Genomic DNA, 27,051 nt, shown 5'->3' with positions numbered 1-27,051 from the left:
AGAGAAGAGAAAAGGTTTCAGGCATGCCTGATCATTCTAATTTACTTGAATGTAATAAAAACTCCCAATTAAAGGTGTAGCCTAGTAAAAGTGTTTCGGAATGAAGGTGATACCAATTACTCAAACGAGGTACTGGTAGGTTTTGTTCTTCTTCCTTGATGAAAATTTTGTCATGGAAAAAAAAAATTCAAGCTTTACAATGCACATGACAAGGTTAAGAGACAGGTGCACAAAAGTTTTTTTCCTTCTGGGTAGCCAAGGTGACTCATGAATTCCCTGTCCTCTTTTTATGCCCCCAGTGAGATAATATGAAAATATTTTAAACGACTGGACTTTCAGACAGAAATGTATCTTAGAACAGTAGCCTCCAAACCTTACTGATCATCAGGGGACTTTTCTTTAATAAACATTTTCATCTCCCCCTGCCCTACTGAATCAGATCCTCAGCCAGGGTGGGACAAAGTAAGGGATGGGGTAGGAATGTTTTCATCCTGTGCATGTAATTCTAATGATCAGTCAGGTTCAGACACTACTGTTGAGAGCACTGAGGTACCACCCAGTACCTCCTAAGTCATACCACTTATCTGTTCAGAACCATAGAGGAGGGGAGGAAAGCCTCTGTGAGCCCTACCCTGCTTCCCACCTACCTGGCAAAGTGCATCACTTCCCTAATCTCAGAGCCCTGTAATCTGGGTCACCCAATTTAAGATATTCATACTTCCGTGAAGCAATTCCTCCTACAGACAAAAAGAAAAGAAAACACACTTATCAACACCCTAAGTAGCAAGCTCTCAAATAGTAATTCCATTTACCAATGACAATGTCCTTAAGGTTGGCATCAGCACCATCTTGTATTTGAAGAAAGGGGCTGTGTAATTTTGCCAGGTTCTCCGTGGTCAGTCACAGAGGGCAGATTAGGAACCCCATGCTGTTGGGACAGGATGGATTATGGACGTAGTCATTTGTGCCCTGTTCTTATTTCTGTTGGAGGCTTATTTGATAGAAAGAAAAGGTGATATTCCTCTTCTTTCCCTCTTTGGAAGGAAACCTAGCTTTTTTGTTCTGAGACTCAGAATGGTCTTATGCTCACGTCTTTGTGTTTCAAAAGCTATCCTAGAAAAAGCCCCAACCAGGACTTTGAGAGTTCTTAGCTCTTCAAGAAAAGAAGCTGAAATTATCCTAAAATGGGAGAAGATGGAAGGCAGTGTTTCCCAGGGCAGACAGACAGGGCCCTACCCTGAGAAGATGGCTTCCCCAGAGGCTGGAGGGAGGTGTGGACACTTATTGCACCCAAGTGTATAGAGCAATTCAAAGTTTGCCATGTTACCACAGCTGCAAAAGGGCAAAGAATGTGCCACCCTCAACCAAACTAAGGCAGTTGTCCCATCTTAAAATTTGGCTCATGGGAAACCCCAGAAAGACAAAAGGAACTAACATTCACTTTACACCTGTAGCGTACCAGGAAGGTTTACACCAGGGTCCAGGGAGTCCTGAGAGGCTTTGAAAGGCATTGAGCCCATGGCAGCTCTAGCACGGCAGGTGTTTCCTCTTCTTCCTCATATCTCACAGCTGGTACCGAGATGCACAGAATGCTGTACTCACGTACAGAGCCCCTGGGGGTTGCACTTGCAGATCTTAGGTCTTTGCCCACAGAGTGTGGTCATCTGCTCACAGATTCATGGCCTATAATGCATCTGGCTCTTTATCAAAATAAAAACCAAACAGAATGAGTAAAAGAAACCAGACATGAGAGAGTACAAACTGTACGTTCCATTTACACGAAGTTCAAAAACAGACTAATCCCACCCATAATGATAGTGGTTAGTACAAGAGTTGCCTTTGGCCAGGTATTGACTGGGAGTGGGCACAAGAGAGCCTTTGAGAGGGATAGAAACTTCTACTTCCTGATCTGGATGGTGATTACACAAGTGTGTACATATGTGAAAATTCATAAGATACGTGCACTTTTATGTAAATATTACTTCTGCAAAATAAATAAGTAATACAAGCAAATAAGCCACGAGACACAGATACTAAACAATAACTTACAAAGATCTACTAGCTCCAGCTCGCCTATTACTGGGGCCACTTAGTCCCCTCTTACTGACTCAATCCGTTCCCAGTTCCTAAAATTAATCTGGCTCCCTACCCTATAAATGCACAGGGAATTTAAGGAGCCAGAGAAGAGCATCCAGCCCAAGAGTCCTCATCCAGGGGGTAAGCTGTAGCATTGCGTATAGGTGCAGAGATGACAGAGCCAGAACGCCCAGGTTCAAATCCCTGCTCTGCCACTTAATGGTTAAAGCCTTAAGCAGCTTCATTTAAATTCACTATTCCTCAGTTTTCTGATCTGTATAATAGGCTTTATAATGAGGATGAAACAAGATTAATCCATATAAAAGCACTCAGTAAATACCCAATATTATTATCTTTGTTTAATCCTTGCAGCAACCCTATCTGATAAACGGTGTTGTCCCCATTGTACAAGTGCAGAAACTGAAGCTCACAGATGCTAAACTTGCCTAGGTTACACAGCTGGCAATGAGCAAATTGGGGTTTGAACCCAGGTCTGTCTTTTCCTTTTTATTAAGAAGCTTCCCCACTGCCCCCCCTGGGTCCCCTGTGCTCCATCTGTTACCTCTTGGATTTCCCTAGGCCTGCCCCATCATGAATCTGCCTTTCTACCACTACATGCTGCTGAGACTAGACTATATAGCACACTCTTCAGGGAACTTTCTAGTCTTTTGGATTCTGTCTGAGCCCAAGTACAGAATAATCAACCTACAGAACAGGCAATGATTGGATCAAGATGGTGAACTGAGCTCATAAGACCATGCTCCCTTGCTCCTCAATTTTTTTACAATGACAGAGGGAAAATGTTGTTTTTAAAGAAGAAATCCACACAGCTCTAATAAACAAGAAAGGATATTATTATCAGAAAAATTTGAAATATCTGGAGGATAGAATTTAAATGAAATCAACACTGAAAGCATGAAGCAAAATCACATTCCCAAACTGGCTGCAGAATATGAACCAAATAAATTATTAAAATGGGAATGGGAAGGTAAGAGCAAATCCAGAGAGATTCCAAATTCAGAGGACATTTACAATAGTAGAGGAAAAGGCTCTGTATCAACCATGAGGATAATTTACTAAAGAACTGTATCCCGAACAAGGGGCCCATTGCCTTCCGATGCCCCAAAACTGTGGCAGAAAGAAAACTGAGTAGTGCTTGGCCTGGGGAGCAGACAGAAAGGCAGGAGGAAGTGCTGGGAGGTGACAAAGTAACTCTGCAAAGAAGAAAATGTGCATGGCCTGCACCAGAGTAAAACCTTCCTTACTGCAGCATCACGGCAGGGAAATACCACAAATGTGTGGTGCATTGGTTTTCTATTGCTGTCATAACCAATTTCCACAAGACTACAGACTTAAAACAACATAAATTCATTATTTTACAGTTCTGTAGGTCAGAAGTCCCAGGCCAAAATCAAGGTGTCCAGCATTCCTTTTGGCAGACGAGGGGAGAATTTGTTTTTTGCATTTTCCAGCACATTCCTTAATTCATGCCCCCTTCTCTATCCTCAAAGACAACAATGTGGCATCTCTCTGACTCTTCTTCCATAGTCACAGGTCCCTCTGATCACATCTGCAAAGCTTCTCTATTTTAAGGAATCACATCATTGGGCCCACCTCTCTAATCCAAGATAATCACCCTTTCTCAAACTCTTTTAACTTAATCACATCTGCAAAATTGCTTTTGCCATGTAAGGAAACACGGTCACAGGTTTCAGGGATTAGGCCATGGGTATCATTGGGGCCATTTTTCTGCCTGCCACATGAGGTTACTACATACTTGGCAGACAACTCTGTTTTCTGGCTTGGCAAATGGAGTACTGGTTGTTCTACCCGGAACCTGAATCTGGAGGGATACCCACGAAGGCTGGCAGTTATGACCTAACCACACTGTTCCAGCAGACTATCCTTGGCTGTGGCTCCTTTGATTCCTGCTGGTTTTCCAAGCCTCATGTTCAACCTTCCGGTCAATTCTGCAAGCTACTCAATAGCCAACCAATAAATTATTTTGCTGCATAAATTATCCAGAGCTAGTTTCTGTTACTTATAATCAAGAATTCTGACTGATACAGACTCTTAAACACAGAGAACAAACTGGTGGTTGCCAGGGGGGAGGTGGGTAGGGCATGGGTGAAAGAGATGAAAGGGATTAAAGAGGTACAAACTTCCAGTTATGAAATAAATAAGTCATGAAGATGAAAAGTACAGCATAGGGAGTGCTGTCAATAATATTGTAATAACATTGTATGATGACTACATGTACTGTGTATGGTAAGCACTGAGTAATGTACGGGACTGCTGAATCACTATGTTGTATACCTGAAATTAATATAACATTGTATGTTACTTATACTTCAATTAAAGAAAAGATAGGCTAGAGCAACATGTTCTTTTCTGAAGCTAGAATCTGCTTTATGATAATACATTTCTAGAGATCTACATGAAATTTGGAAGGAACAAATTCAAAGTAATTATGTAAAAACTTCCTGGGGGCACCTGGGTGGCTCAGTCGGTTAAGCATCTGACTCTTGGTTTCAGCACCAGGTCATGATCTCTGGGTCTGAGATGGAGCTCCGTGTGGGGCTCCGAGCTGAGCATGGAGCCTGCTTAAGATTCTCTCTCTCCCTCTCCTTCTGTACCTCCCACCCACACACTCTCTCTCAAAAAAATATGTATTTATAATACAAATATCATTTATTCATAACACTATATAATGACTTCTAGATTTGTAAATTTATTTTTTTAAGGATTTTATTTATTTATTTGAGAGAGAGAGAGAGCACGCGCACAAGTGGGGGGAGGGATAGAGGGAGAGGGACAAGCAGACTCCCCGTGAGTGCAGAGCCTGATGCAGGCTCAATCCCAGGACCCTGAGATCATGACCTGAGCCGAAGTTAGACACTTAACCAACTGAGCCACCCAGGCGCCCCTAGATTTGTAAATTTAAAGTGATGTGATTCAATAAAGGTATTCATGTTAAAATCAGGTGGGTGGGGGAATGGGTGAAATATATCAAGGGAATTAAGCAGTACAAAATTTCAGTTATGATATAAATAAATTATGGAAATGAAAAGTACAGCATAGGGAATATAGTTAATAATACTGTAATAATGTTGTATGGGTATAGATGATGACTACACTTACCGTGATAAGGACTGAGTAATGCACAGAATTGTCGAATCACTATGTTGTACACCTGAAACTAACATAATACTGTATGTCAATTATAATAACAAAAAAAGTAAAATAAAAATATGTAATCTAAAAAAAAAAGGAAAAAGTATTCTGATTGATAAAAAATATCCTACCTGCTGCTCCACACCCATTTATCTTTAAGCAGATACTTCCTGGGGACAGTCCCTACATACCTATGTAGAATTTATATCAGATCTTGCATTCAGAGGAAAGGCCTGTCAGCACACTCACACAAAAGCAGATAAAATCCATGCCATTTACGTATAATTGACCTAGTTCTTCATTAGTAAAGGAAAAGTATAACACAGGATCACCAGACATGAAGGAGAACCAACATCATGAGAGTCAAATAGACAAAAAACAACAAAACCCAAAAAACAAAAAACCAGACCTGACCTGAAAGAAAACAAGATCAGAATAAAATTTTCATTTTAAGAAAAAGGGGATGGTGGTTCGTTTGGTATATTCAGGAATATTTTGGGGAATATTTTGCCTACATATTCAGAGCATTAAGAGTTAACTGGAAAATAAAATTGCAGTATTAAACTTCATTCACCACTGAATCTCAGCACTTAAAATAATGCCTGGACAGTAGGAATTCAACTCCCTAAAATCTTTGTAGAATGATCAATGGAACCTACACACAACATTTACCACGGTAACCATTTCCAAGTGCACAATTCCACAGCATTTAGGACATTCCCAATGTTGTGCAACCATCTCGACTCTCTAGCTCCAGAACTTTTTTGTCACCCTAAATGGAAGCCTCCATTAAGCAGTCACTCCCTGTTTCCCTTTCCCTACCCTGGCAAATGCTAACCTACCTCCTGACCCTATATATTCTGGCTATTTCATATAAATGGAATCCTACAATATGTGAACTTTTGTGTCTGGCTTCTTTCACTTAGCATGTTTTCAAGGTTCAGCCACATTGTAGCATGTATCAGTATGTCATTCCTTTTCATAGCTGAATACTATTTCATTGAATGGGGATACTACATTTTATCTGTTTGTCTGTTGGTGGACACTGGGTTGTTACACTTACACCATTTTCTTCCACTACCCCCACTGTCTCCCTCCCCAGCAGTCTCTCTCTCAGCTGGTACCACACCACTTACCCAGTTGCTTAGGCCCCTAAACTAGGAATCATCCTTGATCCTCTCCTCCCCTTTGCCACACCCCACCGTGACATCCAAACCATCAGCAAGTCCTGTTCTATCATCCTGATGCACCCCAGTTTTGGTCACATTCGCCACTTCTCCAGCTATCACCTAACCCAAGCTACTGTCCCTCTGATCACAACTAAATGTCTTTTTGCTTCCCTTCTTGCCCCCCGTCTATTTCCCCACAATAATGACGTTATCTTTTATAAGTATGAATCAGATCATGCCACATCAGTGCTGAAGACCCTTCTTTGGCTTCCCATTACAATGTAACCGAACCTAGATGTCTTGCTCTAAGCAACAAGGCCAGCATGATCTAGTCCCTGCCTACCTCTCTGAGCATCAATCTAACATACTCCAGCCATGCTGGCCCATCTCTGAGTCTCTCCCACACCATCCACTTTCCTGGCCCAAGGCCTTCACACTCCCTGAGCCTCTACGTAGGACACACCTTCCCCTCAAATTTTGCTTGGCTTCCTCCTTATCATGCAAGTCACCTCTGCAGAGAGGCTTCCTCTGACTCTCCCATGTGAACAGCCCTCATCCTTAGTCTCTCTCTGACACCTTATCTTCCTGGGTTTTTCCTTCATAAAGCATAGAACCCTATACAATTATATTATTTTTCTGTTTATTATCTGTCTCCCTACCCCCAAGAATGTAAGATCCAAGAAAGTAGGCATTTTGCCTTCAGCATAATCCCAAGGGCCTCGAGCAGTACCTAAAATATATGAGGCATTCAGTAAATACTTGTTGCTTGAATAATGAATGCACTGCATTATATACACACATAGAAAGAGGACTCTGTGCTCAATAAACAGAATATCCATTCTTTTCAAATGTCCTTGAACATTTACATGAATAGGCCACAAAGTACTCTTCAACCATGTTAGTTAGAGCATAAATTAGTGTAAGTTTTCTGGTGTATAATTTGATAATGTCTATCAAATTTTACAATGCAAATTTCCTCAGAACCTGTACCATATATTGGCACCCTTGTGATAAATCAAGCGGTCCTCTATTTCCGGACTCCATTCTGTTCTGGTTATCCACTGTCTATTTGATCACTTTCAATGGTGATATGGATGTTCATATGGATCTGAGGGAAGTTTTCTTTCCACAGTATTATTTTTTTTTCTATTGTTCTATGTCCTAGAACTGACCATTCTATATAGCAATGGATATAGTAAAGATTTAACACTATGGTAATATAGAAAATACTTTTGGTTGTGGCAGGAAGATTTTCACCATCTTTAGAAGATATTGATAGAATATCAATATCTTCTGAATATTGTCCTCCCGGACTTTGGTGTGTGTCTGGAGGGGGAAGTAAGATTTTTTTTTTAATTAAAGGAACTGCCACTTTGCCTTTTCATAGTTATCAAATATTCTTCTCCCCTCCCAAATTTCCTGAAGGACACTGAAATGATACATGTTGCAAATGACTGAAAAGGCCACATGTTTTGAATAGCCCTCAGGTATTAGAAATGAAATATCTTATAAAACCAACTACCATTGGTTTGAGAAATTGTCACTTTGGTCCATGGTGCTGAAGCAACTGCATATCCACGTGGAAATGTAAATGAAACAAAACTTACACTCTCTGTTACATGAAGCACTCTAGCAAGTAGACTTTTATTTGTCCATTATGCAAACAGGAAGAGCAGAAGCCAAGGATCCTCTTCTGATTTGACAGAATAATTCTGACAATGTTTATACCACCTAGGAACATAAGTGTTGACCAGAACATTAGCATCAGGACAACAAATAAGACCATCTTAACAAGTCTTAACAAGTGAGACAGAATTACAAGTGTCATTAAAAGTTATGTTCACATAACATGACAACAATTTCTAAAATGTCTAGCATCTACAAGACTCCTTTGTTCAAATGATAATTCCAATAATAGATTTGTATTAGAGAGGACAGAATGAGCTGATAGCAATTGTAAATATTTGTGCAAGATTCATATCACATAGGAAACAAGACTGATGTCCTTGTGAGAGTTCACATTTAAGATTATATCTCATTGGATCCTTTGGCCAAGTTTTAACACGAGGAAGGTCATCTCTCCCTTTGCTTCAGCAGAGAAGAAACATCTTTTCATCTCTTTGTTAAAGTTTTTAAAAAATTATGAGGTTCTGTATTTCCAGAGCCAGGCTCTGAAATTTCATTAGATAGTATTAAAAGGAGATACAGACCTGTGGGATTCAGTTTCACTATGGAAAAATGGATTATTAGGATTTGACTTGATACCAGTGAAACAGGAACAATTTATCTTCCACATCACAAAAGAGCAAGAGTCAAACTGACATCAGACTTCTCTTCAGCAACCCAGGTACCAAAATACAAGTTTTAATTGTAACATGGTTATAAACTAGAATATTGTACCTAGCCAAACACGATTAAGTGTGAAGATGGAAAAAAGACATTTCCAAGACATACAAGGACTTGGAACATTTACCTGTTATGTGCTCATTTTTGGAAAATTGCTTGAAAATATTCTGCAGCAAAACAAGGAGAAAAGAAAGAGGAAGATCAGTGACCCAGGAAACAAAGAAATAACCCAAAGAACAAGAAAGGGAAGTTCCAATGTAACTTGCTGCGGAGCAAGATGAAAGCAGTCGTCGGACGCCTGGGTGGCTCAGTCAGTTAAGCATCTGCCTTGGGCCCAGGTCATGATCCCAGGGTCTTGGGATCAAGTCCTGCATCAGGCTCCTTGTCCACCAGGGAGCCTGCTTCTCCCTCAGCCTGCCGCTCCCCCTGCTTGTGCACTTACTCGAGTGCTCTCTTTCTCTCTCTCTCTCTGGCAAATAAATAAATAAAATCTTAAAAAAAAAAAAATGAAAACACAACCAGGAGATATTGGAGAAGAATGTGATACCCATGCCCATGCCCATGAGAGAGGCCATCAGGGAAAAAAAGGTGTGTGGAGGAAAGGAATGATCATAAGTGATAGGGTAACTAATATAAAGGCAAATGGCACAAGAGACAAAAAAAAAAAAAAGGGCGGGGGGGCAAGTAGAAATACCAGAAAAAACAGCCACACAATTTAAAAAAGGAAATGAAAGTACAGCCTGACCTTTGGTTCCAAAGTAAACAGAGACCTGCGCTTTGGGATGAAAATTAAGCGCTGAGTGTATATCCAACAAATAAAGTCCATGTAAATTACAGAAGGCCTTCAAAGCCTGGCTCAGAGATTTAAGCCCATGGTCTGGTGAGCACAGACAGCCATCACTGGTTCTTGAGGAAAAGAATGAAAAGTAAAAGGCAGCGTTTTAGTAATGTTAGCCTGGCAGTAGGAGAGGCAAGAAACCAAAGGATAACTCTGTTGCAATTTTCCAGGCATGAAGTGGAGGAATAAACAGAAATAGAGAAGGAAAAGAGAACACATGAGAGAGGCATTTCAAAAGAGAACTACAGGACTCAGATACCAGCAGTGGGAAAAGGGTGGGGATGCTCTGTGAACTGGAATAAGGGTGATAGCTTTTCATTAGTACTGCTGTTTCATTATTACACACTTTTCCTCCTAAAGCTTGTGTTTGTTTCCTTGACACCAGCACTGGGTCCTACAACAATGGTCCCTCAGTAGTGCCTGTGATGGTGACTGGCTGGTGGTGGTGGTATGATGACAATGATGATGACAATGTTTCAATGCCTGAAGTATAGGGACATTGGAAATAACAGTGACTTGGGGTACAAAATAACGATGACGGAATTAGAGCTTTGGCGGGATGTCAGCTCCCATTGGGAATTGGAAGAAAATACTTTTTGAAAATATTGCTGCTACTTCTTTAATGAAATGCCTTCATTTTCCCCTTCTTTAGCATCTTTTACTTAATTGTATCTATACCTATGCAAAATTAAAACCAAGCAGTATTGGGTGATCTGATTACTATCAAAGAAACTCATTTCCGAATTCTTCTTTCAAAGCCTTTTTTGACTGAAAACAAGCAGACTTTTTTAGAAAGCAGGGGTATTTAAACAAACTCTGCCCTAAGAGTTCAGGCCTTCTACATCTTGTTTTGTTGTTTCTGGAAAAAAAAAAAAAGTTATTTTCAAAGAAAGCACTAGGTGGCACTTGTGATGTATTCAACAGTTAACTCAGATTCTTTCTGGAAAATGTTTGGGGGGGGAACGCAATAAATATTAAAACAGGAAAATCTTCATTACAATAATGAAGATCAGTATCTTATGATTGTGTTTACTATGTTACTATGTATGAGTAATATCTTTATGCAGTGTTTGCATTTAAAATCTAGGCTCCACTTCCTTATAAAAGCTGCAAGAAGGGAACCAACATTTCTATAACATGTGAAAACCCCACATCACTAAAATAATAAATAAAAAATTAATGTTTGATTTGCAGATAGATTGACTATATGTGTTCTTTTAAATAGCCAGTTCTTCTATTCTATTTAAAACATTTCAATTTTGGGGGTGCCTGGCTGGCTCAGTTGGTAGACCATGTAATTCTTATTTTTTTTTAAAGATTTTTATTTATTTATTTGAGAGAGAGTGCATGAGCAGGAGGGAGGGGCAAAGGGAGAGAGACAAACAGGCTCCTCACTGAGCCGGGAGCCTAATGTGGGACTTGATCCCAGGACCCCAGGATCATGACCTGAGCTGACAGCAGATGCTTAACCAACCAAGCCACCCAAGCACCTCAACCATGTAATTCTTGATCTTGGGGGGATGAGTTCAAGACCCACATTGTGTCTAGACTTTACTTAAAAAAAAAAAAATTTAAACCTAAACATTTCAACTTATAAAAATAAATCTATTTTTATAAAACAAAGGTTTCCAAGGCCCAATATTGTGTAAAGCAAAATAAATTATTAATTTTTAAAAAGACACTACAGCTTAAATTATTTTGAGTACTATTAACAAAAAAAAAGAAAAAAGAAATGGAAAGCAGATGTCTCAGCATATTTTTACCATCTTTACAGTGATAACATATTAACTTTAAGCAAGTGTATTCTCTTTTCTGGCATTTGGTTAGGCAGTTCCTATTTGGCAAGTTGCTTAATTATCTCATGACCCCACTTTACTATGGAGAGACTGCAAGCTCTTTTAACACAAACGCAGGTTAAGAAGGTATTATTTCAAGTAGAAAATATTCTTGCCAAATGCCATGGCAACCGTAGCCTGTAGACCCTGTCATATGATTGCATCTTTCCCCTACCTACTGTCTGGACCTTCACGGTAACCATTTTATGGATTAGGTTCACTCATGGCTCCATCTCACTTTTCTACCCTTAATTCTCCTTTGTCTCATTTTCACTTATATTGAATGTATTTTTTTTTCTTGCTTTACCTTTGTAGGATAATTTAACACAATAAAGTCCTTTTGGAACATGATGGGTTATAAATAAGCTAATAAAAATGCTAATATGCTGTCTTTTAATCACACTGATTTGTAGGGCTGGGATGAAATTGACATTTTGAAGGTAGTATCTCATGTAGTAGTAAACTCGGCATGTCAGAACTCAGAGCTAAATACGCAAAATAGCACCAGTACTGAAAAAATCTTAGATCTCAGCTTAACAACTGAGTTTCATTGGTTGAGAATGATAGGAATGGATTCTGGCTAACTTAAGCAAAAAAGGACTTAACAGAGTGCTAGCCAGGAACTCCCAGGATAGATGGGAGGCTAGAGGGCCAGGCCTGGACACATCACAGGAATGAGGACAGCTCTTGGAGTCCAGGCAACAAGAACAATTTCCAGATCTTTTCAAGGTGCTGCTGTTCCAATGTATGCACTCCCTTTACTTCTCATCCCTGTGTACCTCTACTCAAAATTAAAAGTTCCAAAAGTCCAGGGGCACCTGGGTGGCTCAGTTGGTTAAGCATCTGCCTTCAGCTTAGATCATGACCCCAGAGTCCTGGGATTGAGCCCTACATCCAGCTCCCTGCTCAGCGGGGAGTCTGCTTCTCCCTTTCCTTCTGCCCCTCCCCCTGCTCCTGCTCCCGCTCTCTCTGATTCTCTTTCTTTCAAATAAATAAAATCTTAAAAAAAAAAAAAGTTCCAAGAGTCCAGATTGCTTAATGTGCTCTGTGCATTCACAGATTTCTGGTGCTAAAATCAAGGGACACATACTATGGAGTAAAAGCATATCTTGAAAAGTTACCAAAATATAAAGAAACACAAATTTGAAAAAATAAAACATCTGAGGAGTCTAGCTGTCTTCCCTTTTGTCTGTCACATGTGGCTCCTTAGTTGCAGTGAGATGAGGAATATTAATTTACATCCCTACCAAGATTGCCAATAGAGGGGGAGACAAAATTCCCCAATAGGAAACTGGGCTGTTCCTGGTAAGGGAGGTGATTGCTGGTTACCAAAAAACAACCTATGTGCACTATACTACAGCAAGAGTAGACTATTAGTTTCCGTATTGTACTGTAAACCCCTGATGAATAGTGTCCCCCCAAAATTCATGTCCATGCAGAACCTCAGAATGTGACCTTATTTGGAAACAGGATCACTGCAGATGTAAGTAGTTGAGAATCAAGATGAGCTCTTCCTGGGTTAGGGTGGTCCTTAAATCCAGTGAGAGTGTCCATATCTTCTCCTCTCTGGGAGAAGAAGGTGATACGAAGATGGAAGCAGAGACTGAAGTGCTGTACCTACAAGTCACAGAATGTCAAGAATTGGCAGCAACCACCAGAAGCTAGGGGACAGGCAGGGACGGTCTCTCCTTCAGAGCCTCCAGAAGGAATCAACCCTGCCAACACTTTGATTTTGGACTTCTGCCCTCCCAAATAATGAAAGAATACATTTCTGTTGTTTTAAGCCGTTCGGTTTGTGGTAATTTGCTATGGCAGCCCTAGGAAAATAATATAACCCCTAAGAACAGTTTCTTTGTACAGAACCCTAAGTGGTAATACCATGAAAGAAGGTGGTTAGTAAATGCATTTTTATGGAAATGAATAAAAGTTCTCTTTTGCTATTTCAAAAGGAAATAAATCTATGAATGGTTTTGCTTATTTATTCCACAAAGAGCTACTGAATACCTCTTATGCACTCGGCATCGCTCTAGGAGCTGGAAATACAGCGGTGAACAAATTAGCTAAACTCAACAGAGCTTGCATTTAGAGGGGAAACAGTTAAACAAGTAAACAAGACATAGTCTGTTGAGTCAGGGCTATGGAGAAGGTGAAACTGGATGATGTGATCCAAAGTGACATACAGGAGGCAGGAGGCAATATAGATTGGGTGGTCAGGCAAGGAATACAGAACTGAGAGCAGAATTATGAGAAACCAGACATAGAGGGAAAATATTCCAGGCAGAGGAACTGAGAGAAATGGGAGCTGAGTGATCGCTGCCAAGTGAGAGGGGATGGATGGGGAGATTTAGGCAGAGGCGGATCACAACTTCAATTCTGAGATAGGTCATGCAGGTAGAAGAGTTTAAATAGGAGACTAACACCACCTGATTTAAACATTTAAAGTCAGTGTGTTCACTATGTGGGGAGAAGATTGTAGGGGGTCAGAAGGAGCAAGGGGCACTTGAGAGACTGTAGCAATTAGGCTGGATAGGAGTAGGTGGAGCTGGGATTAGGGTGTTATTGGAGGAGGGGGGTGGAAAGAAGTGGACCAATTCTGGCTATGAGGTAGTTTGACAGGACTAGTAAGTATTACTTAAGTGACTTCTTGTTCAGCATTGCTTGAAATTCTGTAAGGGCTACAAAAAAAGTCATATTACCAAGAATCTCATGTCCAGCAGTTTTGCATTTAATTGGGTAGGTAAGACATATACATATATTTATAAAACATATGTAGACTCAAAATGCACTATAGTGTGATAGAAATAATACATGTAGGAAAAAAGGCTCCAGAGTAGGTAGAGGTAACATGGAAACTTCATAAACTTGAGATGGGCCCTCAAAGATATGTTACGATTGAAGAAGAGCATTCCGGGTTGGATAAAGCATGAACAAATAAAAAAAGTAGAGCTTGAGTGTGGACTGTTTGCAGTGGGTGAATAAACAAATCTGATTGGATTAGAGAGTTTTTATATAGTGCATAATGCCAATTAAATAAGATCAGTAAAGTGAGGATAGATGATAGAGGGCTTTGAAATTCAGAATGAGGTTAGATTTAATCTTCTAGGCCAGGGGTCAGCCGACTTTTTCTGGAAGGGCCAAATAATAAATATTCTAGGTTCCGCAGGTCATATGGTCTCTGTTACAACTACTCATTTATATAATGTTATATAATAACAAACTTTATTTATAAAAACAGGTGGCAGGCCAGATTTGGTCCTTGGATTATAGCAGCAGAGCAATAGAATAAAAATGGTGTTTTATGAATTTTTAAAGTAACCATGTGCAAGGGTAGGGAGCATTTCTTAGCATCCATTTCCCCTATCCTCTTTCCTCATAGTTTCCATGCTTAGCATCCATTTCCCCCATCCTCCTTCCTCATAGTTTCCATACTTCCAGTTAGATGTCATCTTCTCCCACATGTTTAGGGAGAAGCCAGTTGAACTCCTAGCTCTAGGAATAGTCTCCGATTGGTTTAAATTCATCAGGTCAATCCATTCCCCATTCCATAAGGGTCAGTTCATGTAACCCACACCTCAGCCACATAGTGCATGCCATTTCTGGGGCATGCAGGGTGGTTCAGGAAGGACATCGAATTAAATGTTTCCAGTAACATGCAATGTATCCTTTATAATAATGGGGCTTCTAGAAAAACAGCCTTCTGACTTCTCTGGAAGAGCCAAGAAAAGGACACTCTCTTCCTTTCTGGGCAGCGTGGTATATAAACATAAAACTTGGATTTCTGGATTTGGTTTGTTGGTTTGTTTGTTTGTTTGTTTGTTTGTTTAAGAGAAGCCAACTTTGGAACCATGCTGACAAAACTGAAGGCAGAACAGAGAAAGGTAAAGAAGTCAGGTCTTTGATGACATGGTTGGACTCCTACATTGGTCTTTTTAGTTTTATTAGCCAATACATTACTTTTATTGCTTAAATATGTCTTGAGTTTTGTTACTTGAGATTAAAAGTAGGAGTGCCTAGGTGGCTCAGTAGGTTAAGCGTCTGACTCTTGATCTCCGCTCTGGTCTTGATCTCAAGGTCAGGAGTTCAAGCCCCATGCTGGGCTCCATGCCCAGCATGGAGCCTACTAAAAAAAAAAAGTATTCCACTGTCACAGAAAAATAATATGGAATGGCAAGATATGGAAAAGAGTTAGATTAGATGGAAGACTAAGCATGAAGTGGTAAGGTACAAGGTGGCAATGAGAAGAAGGTCACTGAAAAAGAGAATTAATATGTGAGGCTAGCTCATCTGCTCACATTTTAAATCCAGATCCACACAATGCTCTACCACCAGTGCTGCCAGGACTGGACTGCACTCTAGCAGCCCCGACCCCCGACCCCCAACCTCCCACCTACAATTCCGCCACCATGGAGGACACAAACAAGTACAGCAACATAGAGGAATTCACAGAGGGATCCAAGATCAATGCAAGCAAAAATCAGCAGGATGATGGGTTTTGGAACTGAAAGAACACAAACTGGATGGCAAACTGATAGACCCCAAAAGGGCCAAAACTCTAAAAGGGGAAGAACCCCCCAAAAAGGGTTTGTGGGTGGATTGAGCCCAAATATTTCTGAAGAACAAATTAAAGAATATTTGGAAGCCTTCTGGGAAGACTGAAAATACTGAACTTCCCATGGATACAAATACAAATGAAAGAAGAGGATTTTGTTTCATCACATAAACAGACAAAGAGCCAGTAAAGAAACTGTTAAGAGCAGATTATCATCAAATTGGTTCTGGGAAGTGTGAAACTAAACTTGTACAACCCAAAGAGTTATACGGGCAGCAACAGCAATAACAAAAAGGAGGAAGAGGTGCTGCAGCTGGTGGACCAGGTGGTAGTAGCGGGCATGGATGAGATTGGGGCCAAAACTGGAACCAAGGATTTAATAACTACTATGATCAAGGATATGGAAATTACAGTAGTGCCTATGGTGGTGATCAAAACTATGGTGGCCATCACGGCTATGATTATAGTGGGTATTACTATGAGAACTATGGATGTGGACAGGGATATGCAGACTACAGTGGCCAACAGAGCACTTATGGCAAGGCGTCTTGAGGGGGTGGCAGTCACCAAAATAATTACCAGCCACAGGAGGACGTTGGAGAAAACAGTGGGAACTTTACTGCAGGCTGTGTGTCACATCTATGTCTGGCAGCTGCACGTTGCAGGCAGAGTGCAAGGCATACACCAGAGAATGCTGTCCTGTGGAGGAGATTGCTAAAGTAACCCATCTTGCGGGAAGACATTGAAGATTGGTCTTCTGCTGATCTAAGATGATTATTTTGTAAAAGACTTTCTAGTGTACAAGACACAACTATGTCCAACTGTATATAGCCACCAATTAGTTTTCTTTGTTTCTACTTTGTCTTTTGCTATCTGTGTTATGACTGATGTAGATTTGTGTTTATACAAGTTTCATTTGTATAAACACACTATTTATTTGTATAACATGATTTCATGTTAAACCTCAAATAAATGCTTCTTTGTGTGGAAAAAAAATATGTGAGGCTAATCTATATTGATTTGACCAGAATTCCCACATAGAATAAAAAGCTAAGGGGAAAAAAATTAAGGAATACAGGAATGAGGAGTTTGAGCCCACTCACAAGAAAAGACACATAAAACATAAAGTTAAAGGTTAAAGAGACATTTACTTGAATCCTCAGCCTAACCATAGTCCAACAGATGATATCATCCTAAAAACAGAAGATGTAAAGCAACAAGTATTTAAAGCCTATAAAGTACTCGCCACAAAAGGTAAAATCAGGGTCCATAAAACACTGTGTAAAACTATAAGTATGGTGAAAAGAAAAAAAATCTGCAAAAAGAGGATAAATTAATGGGAACTTTTGGGTTATATCTTGGAATGGAAGAGGGGTCAGATTAAGAATCAAAGGCAAGAAGGGTAGGGTGACTGAATGACAGATTGGGAAACTCCCATTAGAAAACGTAGGACTGATCAAGCCATTCACTTATTTCATATTTTCATACCTTTCATAATACTAGGGCACATTCTGTCAACAGAACCTGTAGTCCATTGACATATAACTCCTGTAAGCTACAGTAGCGTAAACAAGGCAAACGGATGAGAACCACTGAACGAGGCTCAGCAACAACTGACACAGAATCACTGAGTCTTCGTATTTTAGTAATGAAGAGGTAAACAAAACACTCTGGGTTTCCAGTACAGCTTGTAAGAAGCTGAAAATTGGGGCACCTAGGTGGCTCAGTTGGTTAAGCATCTGCTTTTGGCTCAGGTCATGATCTCAGGGTCCTGGGATCAAGTCCCACATCTGGCTCCTTGCTCAACAAACAGCCTGCTTCTCTCTCTCCCTCTGCCTCTGCCCCCTGCTTGCCCATGCTCTCTCTTTCTCAAATAAATAAATAAATAAATAAATAAATAAATAAATGCTGAAAGTTGTCACTCCAAGTTAACAACAAATAAAAAAACGAACAAACTGAAAAATCAACAACTCTCCTTAGATCCAAAAGAGAACTGAGGTCACAGGGCAAAATGTTGCTCCCCAGACTGGAGAGACCAAGAACAAATACAGAGAATCACAACTTACTGGAGCAACAAACTCTGTGGAAACCAATACCAGGGTAGGGAAACCTGAACTATAATTTATGAATTGCTGGGCACTCAATGTGGATAACTGAGAGTTAAAAACTCCAGGGGAACCCAGTCACTGGAGGCTCCCACACATTTGTGAGTTTTAACTCCTAGATCTCTATCACATTCTCACAGTGAATATCAGAGAAAAATCAATACCCCTCCTTCTCCACCATGTTTTTGGCAGAGGAAAGGGAAAAGGAACCATTTAAAAATACACCAGAGCATTCTGTTCTTAACAAGGTCTGTCTCCAGAAGGTACTATTTAATCACAGCCTCACCTGCTGGGGTTTTATCAGAGCCTACCTAACTAGCCTGGGGGAAGGAAAAGACCCATCTCCAGCCCCCTCTAGCCATCCTGTTTCACTTAAGGGTATGGAGGGAGGAGGACTGAGAAGCACATGTGAGGTTCACAGTCTAAAGGCACAGGGACACTAAAAGACTAAAAGAGACCAGATCATAGGATTATAAAACACTTCCCTTCCCTTCACCTTGTCATCACATTACTAAAGGTCTATAAATATTTATAGCAGTTCCTTTTACCTTGTACATCATGCCCAGCTACCAAGAAAAAATTACAAGGTACACTACAAAGCAAAAAACATAAGTGGAAGAGACAGAGAGAGCCTCAGAACCAGACCCAGATACAGAAGGGATGTTGGAATTATCAGATCAGGAATTCAAAATAGCTATCATTAATATGCAGGGCTCTGATAAGTAGACAGCATGCAAGAACAGACGGGCAATGTAAGCAGAGAGATGGAAATTCTAGGAAAGCACCAAAAAGAAATGCTAGAGATAAAAAACACTGTAACAAAAAAAAATGAAGAATGCCTTTGTTGGACTTATAAGTCAACTGGGCACAGCTGAAAAGAGAATCTCTGAGTTTAAAGATATTTCAATAGAAACCTCCAAAACTGAAAATCAAAGAGAAAAAAGACTGAAAAAATAAAAAATAAAAAGCACAAAATATCCAAGAACTGGGCACAAAAGATGTAACATATGCATAATGGGAACACTAGAAGAGATAAAGAGAAGAAATATTTGAAACCATAATGACTAAGAATTAGTCCCAAATTAATGTCAGACACCAATTCACAGATCCAGGATGCTCAGAGACTACCAAACAGGATAAATTCTCCCCCCAAACTACACCTAGTTATATCATTTTCAAACTACAGAAAATCCTGAAAGAAACCAGAGGATAAAAATATGTTACCTACAGAGGAGCAAAGATAAGAATGACATCTGACTTCTCCTCAGAAACCATATAAGTAAGAAGAAAGTGGAGTGAAATGTTAAAAGCGTTGACAGAAAAACCCATCAACCTAAACTTCTATAGCCTACAAAATTATCCTTCAAAAATGAAGAAATAAAGACTTTCTCAGACTAACAAAAATTAAAGGAATTCATTGACAGTAGACCTGCCTTGCAAGAAAATTTAAAAGAGGTTCTTTAGAGAGAAGGAAAATGATATATGTCAGACACTTGTATCTATTTAAAGAAAGGAAGAGCACTGGAGAAGAAGAAAGTGAAGGCAGAATAACATTTTTTAATTTTTCTTCTTACTGATATAACAGATAACAGTTTGTTCACAATGATAACAACACTGGAGGGGCGCCTGGGTGGCTCAGTTGGTTCAGTGTCTGCCTTCGGCTCAGGTCATGATCCCAAGGTCCTGGGATGGAGCCCTATGCCAGGCTCCCTGCTCAGCAAAGAGTCTGCTGCTCCCTCTGCCTTTCCCCACTGATCATGTGCTCTCTCTCTCTAATAAATAAATACAATCTTTAAAAATAATAACAACAACACTGGATTCAACTATATATGCTTATATATGTATATATGTGTACTTACATATAAGAAAAATGAATGGCAAGAATGATACAAGGGACAGGAGGAAGAAATTAGGATTATTTTGTTATGATAAACTATTGCACTACCCATGAAGAGGTATAGTATTATCTGAAAGTAGACTTGAATTCGCTGTAAATGTATAATGCAAATTCTAAGGCAAACACTGAAAAAGAAAGCAAAATAGAAGTATAACATATGCTAAGAAAGGAGGGAAAATGGAATCATATAATAGTCAGTTAAAGCCACAAAAGGCAGCAAAGGGGTAACAAATAGAAAATAGTAACAAATGTGGTAGCTATTAATCCAACTATATCAATAACCACTTCGAATGTCAACAGTCTAAATGCACCAATTAAAAGACAGAGATTGTCAGAGTGGATCAAAAATCATGACCCAGGAGGGGAGTGATGGCAGCAAAATGGCAGTATAGGAATTTCCAGCACCCATTTCCTCCCAAGAGCATCAGTCTGAACAGTTACTCATGTATGAAATACTTTCGCAAACGCCGAGGATTCCAGGTGATAGAATACAGAATTTGGGTGAGGCAACAATAGGAAAAGATGCACTGAGGATGACAGAAAATAGATTTACATTGTTCCCATCACCCATCCTCTGAGCCTGGACAGCCTAGGCCAAGAGACAGACTCTCCCCATAGCAAAAGGCAAGTGAAGTGACTACATGATTTCACTGTGGACCCCAGAGCCACCTAGGCCCAGGCCCAGCAAACCTCTGCAGGCTTATGTGGCTCTCTACAGGCTCCCACAAACCCAAGTCCCCAGACCACTCCAGTGCCTTTAGGCTCCGGTGGCTCCAGGGAACTCCCTTGGCTCTAGACTCCTGGGGGGATCCTACAAACCCAGGCCCCTGGCTCATCTGGATGCTACCCAGCTCCAGTGGCCCCAGAATTCTTCCCTGGCCCTAGGCTCCTGAGGATCCTGAGAAACCAGACTCTTGGCACATCCCAGTACTAGCCACTGCCCATGGCCCTGGGTAGTTCCTGTGGCCCCTGGCTCCCCAATAGTTCCCATGAACCCAGGCTCTAGGTGAGTACCCACAGACCCAGGCTCTTGGCTGGGCCCAGTACCAGGCTGACTACCACAGACCAAGGCTTTCAGCCCACCCCAGCACCAGGCACTCCTGTGGCCCCAGGCCCCTTGCCAACCCCAGTGTCATGTTGGCCCCTGTGGATCTAGACTCTAGACAGACTGCCACAGACCCAGGCTCCTAGCCCACCCCATCACCAGGCCAGCCTCAAGCATCCTAGCCTTAAGGCTGGCTCCAAAGACCCAGGCTCATGGTCCATACCAGCACCAGTCTGGACCTGCAGACCTAACCTCCAGGCTGGTCCCCAAGGCCCAGGAACAACCCTAGCACCAGGCTGGCCCCTGTGGCCCCAGCCTCCAGGCTTGCTCCATGAAATCAGGTTCCTGGTCCATCCCAGTTCTATATCAGCCCCTGCAGACTCAGATGACAGGCCCACTCCACTAATCCCTGGTAAGTAGTTGGCCCCTATGGGCACAAAAAGTGACCATTAATGTGAACAGAAATAATCTCTCTAAATAAAACAACAGGTTGTTTTGTGGCTATTTTTAAAGATTTCATTTATTTTTTTGTCAAAGAGACAGTATAAGCAGGGGGGAGCAGCAGGCAGAGGGAGAAGCAGGCTCCCCACTGAGCAAGGAGCCCGATGTAAGACTTGACCCTGGGATTCTGGGATCACGACCTGAGCTGAAGGCAGACGCTTAATCAACTGAGCCACCCAGGTGTCCCACAATAGGTTGTTTTATGTATACTTTCTGTGTCTTTGTATATATCCCTATGTCTCTCTCTCTTTCTCTCTAGGTTTCTTACAAACAAACCCCTGTTGAACACTGATTGTATACAGGGCATTGAGCTAAATGCTAGTGACCAAAAATACGGGTTTATAGTCTAGGGAAGACGTATATTAGGCGTAATTATTCTCTTACAGGATGGTATTAACTCAGTTTGTGAATAATGTTTGTTGGTGTTCCTATGAAAAAAAATGTATGGTAGACTGAATAATGACCTTTCTAAAATGTCCATGCTCTATTCCCAGAACCTGTGAACACATTACCTTACATGACCAAAGAAACTTGGAAAAAAGTACACAATGCAAATGTGTGATTAAGTGAAGGACGTTGAGATGGGGAGGTTATTCTGGATTACCCGGTGGATCCAATCTACTCATATGAATCCTTAAGAGTGAAGAACCTTTCCAAACTGTGGTCAGAAGGAGAAAAAATGTCAGGGAGATACAACACTGCTGGTTTTGAAGTGGAGAAAGGGGGTCACAAGTTAAGGAATGTGGGCAGCCTCTCGAAGCTGGAAAGGCAAGGACAGATTCTGCCCTAGAGCCTCCGGAAGAAACCGGCCCTGCTGACACCTTGACTTTAGCCCAAGGAGAAGGATTTTGGACTCCAGATCTCCAGAACTGTAAAGTAATAAGTCTGTATCGTTTTAAGCCACTAAGGGTGTGGTGATTTGTTACAGCAACAATAGAAAACTAATATAACATGCATAACATGCATATTGTCCCTGATAGTGCAGGACCCAAAAAGCCCACCAAGGCGAATTTCCTCTCAAGAGGAACAGCATCTAGGGGGCCTCAGTGAATGACTCTACTAGAGCTGGGGAATTTCTGAGGAGGCAGAAGGTTCACTCACACTAAGGCTCACCTGGGTCATGGGCACATCCTGACTTCTGGGGAGAGCTACTGAGGATGTCCCGATGGTATGATGGTATCACTACTAAGTGATCCGGTCTGTATGCCCAGGATAGAACTGCAAACTCTAAGTGACTACAATACCTTTTGGGGCTTACAGAGAAACTAACTCAAGGGTTGGTCAGGTTGAGGTTTACCAGCAGACAAGGAACACTAGGAGTGGTAACAGCTAACCTGGGACTGTGGAGAAAGTGGAAATGAACTCCAGGCATATAATTCTTGAAGTTAAGCTAACTGGCTTCTATAGAGACTTTGGTGACAGGTGAGATCTATGTGGCCTATGAGCTCCCCAGGCACAAGCCCTGCTTCTGTGTAAAATGCTAACACATGGGGGCTTCGCAGCATGGCACAGATGAGTGCCCACAGCAGTGATTTTAGGAGAGAAAGGTATTTGGAGGGATCCCAGATGGCAAGGCCTCAGATTTGGGGGCTACCGAGGCAGAGAGAATTTGAAAGTGGCAGAAATTAAAGAATGTGCCTTTTTACTGAGAAGGCAGAGTGGGGTAAGGTACACAAAGTAGTCAGAAAGGAAAGAGCCATCTGCTTAGCCAGCCAAGGCAGCTGAACCTATCCTGTAGGTTCTCCCTCCCATGCATAGGTCCATCCTGTCCTGGGCAAGATTACAGTGACAGCAGTAACACTTCTTAAAGTGGATGGTAGGGAAAGCTGCTACCTGTGAGAAACGGAATCATCCCTCAGGCCCACCCAACTATCTGATTCACTTGGTGAGAGGAAAACAGGTTCTCATAAAGGGTGGTGCTTTTCAGTTCACGGTAGCCTAATACACAGGTCACACCTTTGAAAACAGATTACAGTTCACCCTTGAACAACATGGGATTTAGGAGTGCCAACCCCTCACATAGCTGAAAATCTGTGCATAACTTCTGACTCCCTCAAAAGTTAACTATTAGTAGCCTACTGCTGATGGAAGCCTTACTGATAATATAAACAGAAAATAATGCTTATTTTGTATGTTACATGTATTATAAAACTGTATTCTTATAATAAAGTAAGCTAGAGAAAAGAAAATGTTAAGAAAATCATAAAATACATTTACAGTACTGTACTGTATTTACCAAAAAAATCTGCATGTAAGTGGACACCCATAGTTCAAATCCATGTTGCTCAAGGGTCAACTGTATTTTATATCAATAGAAATACCTCCTTTGCTGGGATGACTGCCAGTTAAACCCTTTGAGAATATGGAACGTATCCAAAAGGTTTAGATTTGCCAGTGCAAGTAATAGTCTCCAACAGGTAACAGTTGGAAAGTTATGGTTGGAAGCTTATTCTCATCAGCTTGAAATGGTATTAAGGATCCTATACAAAAGCCCTATGATTTTGATTAGATAGAACAGACTGTACAAGTGAGCCAAGTCAATCACGGGTGGGCACAACTGGGTGTCTGATGCAATCCTGCAAAAGACAGTAGGTAACAGAGGTTCACAGAGGACTACAAGAGTCAGAGCCCAAATTCCAACAACCAGTTCTGAAGTTGAGCCAAGAGCCTGAGGAAGTAGGTGGGAACGGAGGCCAGAGCAGGGTTCAGATGTGGAACACCTTCTAGGAATTTAATCAAAAGATTACTTTCTTCTAGATAGCTGGTTTTTTAACAGAGCTGACATGGAGCTGTAAAGTGACTTTTGCTCAAGGGCATCCTAAAGGCCCTGCCAGACATTTGACAAACAGATGATAAGTATATCCCTGCTAGACATTTGACAAACATGTGATAAGCATATCCACAGCATGATTAGCAGCCATTAGTTCACATGTCCTGCATTTGCTTACTCTTCTCAAGCCTTAAGGCCTCATCTCTTCTGTATCTCTAAGAGAAATATACATTGACCCTAAGATCATTTATATTTCCATAAGCTGATACTGCTCTGCTATCTATAGATTTTTATCTCTTTGTACATTCCTATTTCATGTTATTCCCCCTTGAGGGTTTTTGGATCTAGACCCTATAGCAGGAGCTACAGAAGTACTCTTCTCTGTATTGGGCAGGAACTTTCTACACTTTGAATCTAGAGTGGGGCTTTAATAGTATATGAGAATTTAAAAAATGGTACAAAGCGGGCTCTGGGTAGCTCAGTGGGTTAAGTATCTGACTTTGGCTCCTGTCATGATCACAGGATCCTGGGCTCTGCCTGGTGTTGGCCCTGTATCCTGCGTGGGCCCTCCCCCCCCCCATCTCCCCACATAGGCTCTGCATGGCCCGCATGGCCCACATTTGCCTCTGCCCTCAGCGGGGAGTCTGCTTCTCCCTCTCCCTCTGCCCCCCCCACTTGTGTGTGCACACACGCGCTCTCCCTCTCTCTCTCTCAAATAAGTAAAATCTTGAAAAAGAAAGAAAGAAAGAAAGAAAGAAAGAAAGAAAGAAAGAAAGAAAAAAAAAAAGAAAGAAAGAAAAAGAAAAATGGTACAAAGAATAACAACTTTAAAAGGCTTTTAACTTTTAGAAGAAAATGTAGGTGAATATCATTATGACCTTGATGCAAGGGAAGATTTTTTAAATAAGACACCAAGTGTGCAAACTATAAAGGAAAAGATTAGTAAAAAGCCATATTTTAGAAAATAACATCTCTGTAGAAAGATAAATTATGACTGTTTCTCAAAAACTGAAGTTTCCAGAGACTGTGAAATGACTGCACTGGGGTTGCTACACAATTCTCAACACAGTAAATGTACTGGCTTCGTTACTGAGCATGCCATGAAATTACTTCATCCATTTTCACCAGCAACTTTCTGACTGGGATTTAATAATGGCACTATAGCAAAGAAATGGTGTGTATACATAAGACACAAAGACAGTGATCAGTTTTGCTTTGTTTTGCTTTTCTCTACAAAGGACAAACAAAAAAATGGGTTTCACATGAAGAATGACATCCTGATAGGAAAACAGCATCAAAATGGATTTCTGAAGGAAGTTGCCAGACTCAATGTGCCCTTTTTCCTATCATGAGAACACACTTCTCCCCACAGAGCATTAAGAATCTAGAAAAATTTTCTGCTCTCCTCTAAGACAAATATTCTTGCCTGCCCTTGAAACAGATGTATAACTTCTAGTTTATTCCCTAAATGAGCAGCTCTTAAATAATAATTTGCATTAGAATCATCTGCAGAATCTAGAAAAAAAAATTCACATCTTGGACCCTATCCCAGTGACGTTGATTTAGAAAGTCTGGCTACGGGCCTGGCATCTACATTTTTAAGATTTATATTCCCCAAGTGATTCTGGTGTGAAGCCCTGATTGAGACCTACTCCTACAGACCTTTGGACTCCTGACTATGACTAAGCATTTTGTTTTTTTACTACTCTGAACCTCAATCCTTATGACTGACCCCCGCCCTTACGTTCTTCCAACTATTTGCTCACTTGACTCTCCATGTCCTAAATCAGTAACCCATACTTATGTGCAAATCATATTAACAAATAATGTATACAGCAAGCAGGTAGCCTATTAGCACCAATTCAGTGGCTTATAATAAAGAAATGGGAAGACTGAGAAGATGAGAAAATACAGAGAAAGAGGAAAAAAATGACAGAGTGCTTGAAAGCACATCAAGACAGAGGCCTAGAAGAGGAAACAATGGAAGAGCTCCTGTCAGATGGGAGGAAGTGTCTAAAGGCTAGCCCTCCTCCCTTTCTCCTTTTATAGAATATTACCTATAGCATAATCTCCGCACCAGTTGTCCCCTTCCCAACAGCTTTCCTATTGGTTGTCTAATCTCAGTGCGACTGGTACAAAGGTTCTTTTATTTCTCTTTCTAGGAGTGAAGGAGACAAATTTCTCTTCCTCAGGTTACTTTGTAATTACTTCCACTAATGCACTACATTTTTTGAAATGTCTCGCTACTCCCATGAAGGCTTTTTCTTCTTCAACGTCCCCACACAGGCTAAACACCCTGTAACAGAGGTCATCTTCCTTTCCTGCTTACTACCTTCTGAAGTTAGCACAGGAATTGTGGACATACCGTACTCTAATTTTTGACACAGATGGTTGGATAAGCAAGATTACAGTGGTTGAAAAGAGATATTCAGGGAGATGTTTCTTCACTGGGATCACTGCTTGTGGTTTGAAGATTTCTATAAACTGTTTCAGCTGCCCTCAGGGATAACCTTCTTTTGCCCCTAAAATAAACAATTCCATTCACTATGGCAAATGTTGGGCTTGAACTCTAAACATTAGTTCTTGGTTTGACAAAAACCATTATGTTTGAAGAAAAAAAAAAGTCCTTGACCAGCTACTTAGGCAACATATGAAATTAAATTTCTAAGAACCTTCTAGGAATTGTATCAAATTTTAACAATATTATAATCTTGTCTTCAAAATATTTGAGCATAATAAACCCATG

The 27,051-nt window shown here is 40.8% G+C and overlaps 1 protein-coding gene and 1 pseudogene across 1 annotated transcript in view; one reads left to right on the top strand and one right to left on the bottom strand.

Annotated features, from left to right (window-relative positions):
* The window catches only part of LOC123794114 (uncharacterized), a 47,925-nt gene that overhangs the window by 15,221 nt on the left and 5,653 nt on the right, over positions 1-27,051 (bottom strand). Inside the window, exons 3-7 of the mRNA XM_045800335.2 lie at positions 8,893-8,932; positions 8,027-8,150; positions 5,218-5,275; positions 1,460-1,700; positions 648-737 (exon numbers count right to left, since the gene is read on the bottom strand). Coding sequence (XP_045656291.2) covers positions 8,035-8,150; positions 8,893-8,932 — 156 coding nt within the window. The 3' untranslated portion in view covers positions 648-737; positions 1,460-1,700; positions 5,218-5,275; positions 8,027-8,034. The remainder of the gene's footprint in view (positions 1-647; positions 738-1,459; positions 1,701-5,217; positions 5,276-8,026; positions 8,151-8,892; positions 8,933-27,051) is intronic.
* LOC123794113 (heterogeneous nuclear ribonucleoprotein D-like pseudogene) lies at positions 15,824-16,710 on the top strand (annotated as a pseudogene).

The sequence above is a fragment of the Ursus americanus genome, chromosome 1 (assembly GCF_024610735.1).
Source record: "Ursus americanus isolate L20-20 chromosome 1, mUrsAme1.1.p, whole genome shotgun sequence".
NCBI classification, from domain to species: Eukaryota; Metazoa; Chordata; class Mammalia; order Carnivora; family Ursidae; genus Ursus; species Ursus americanus.
This window is presented reverse-complemented; position numbering and strand designations above follow the sequence as displayed.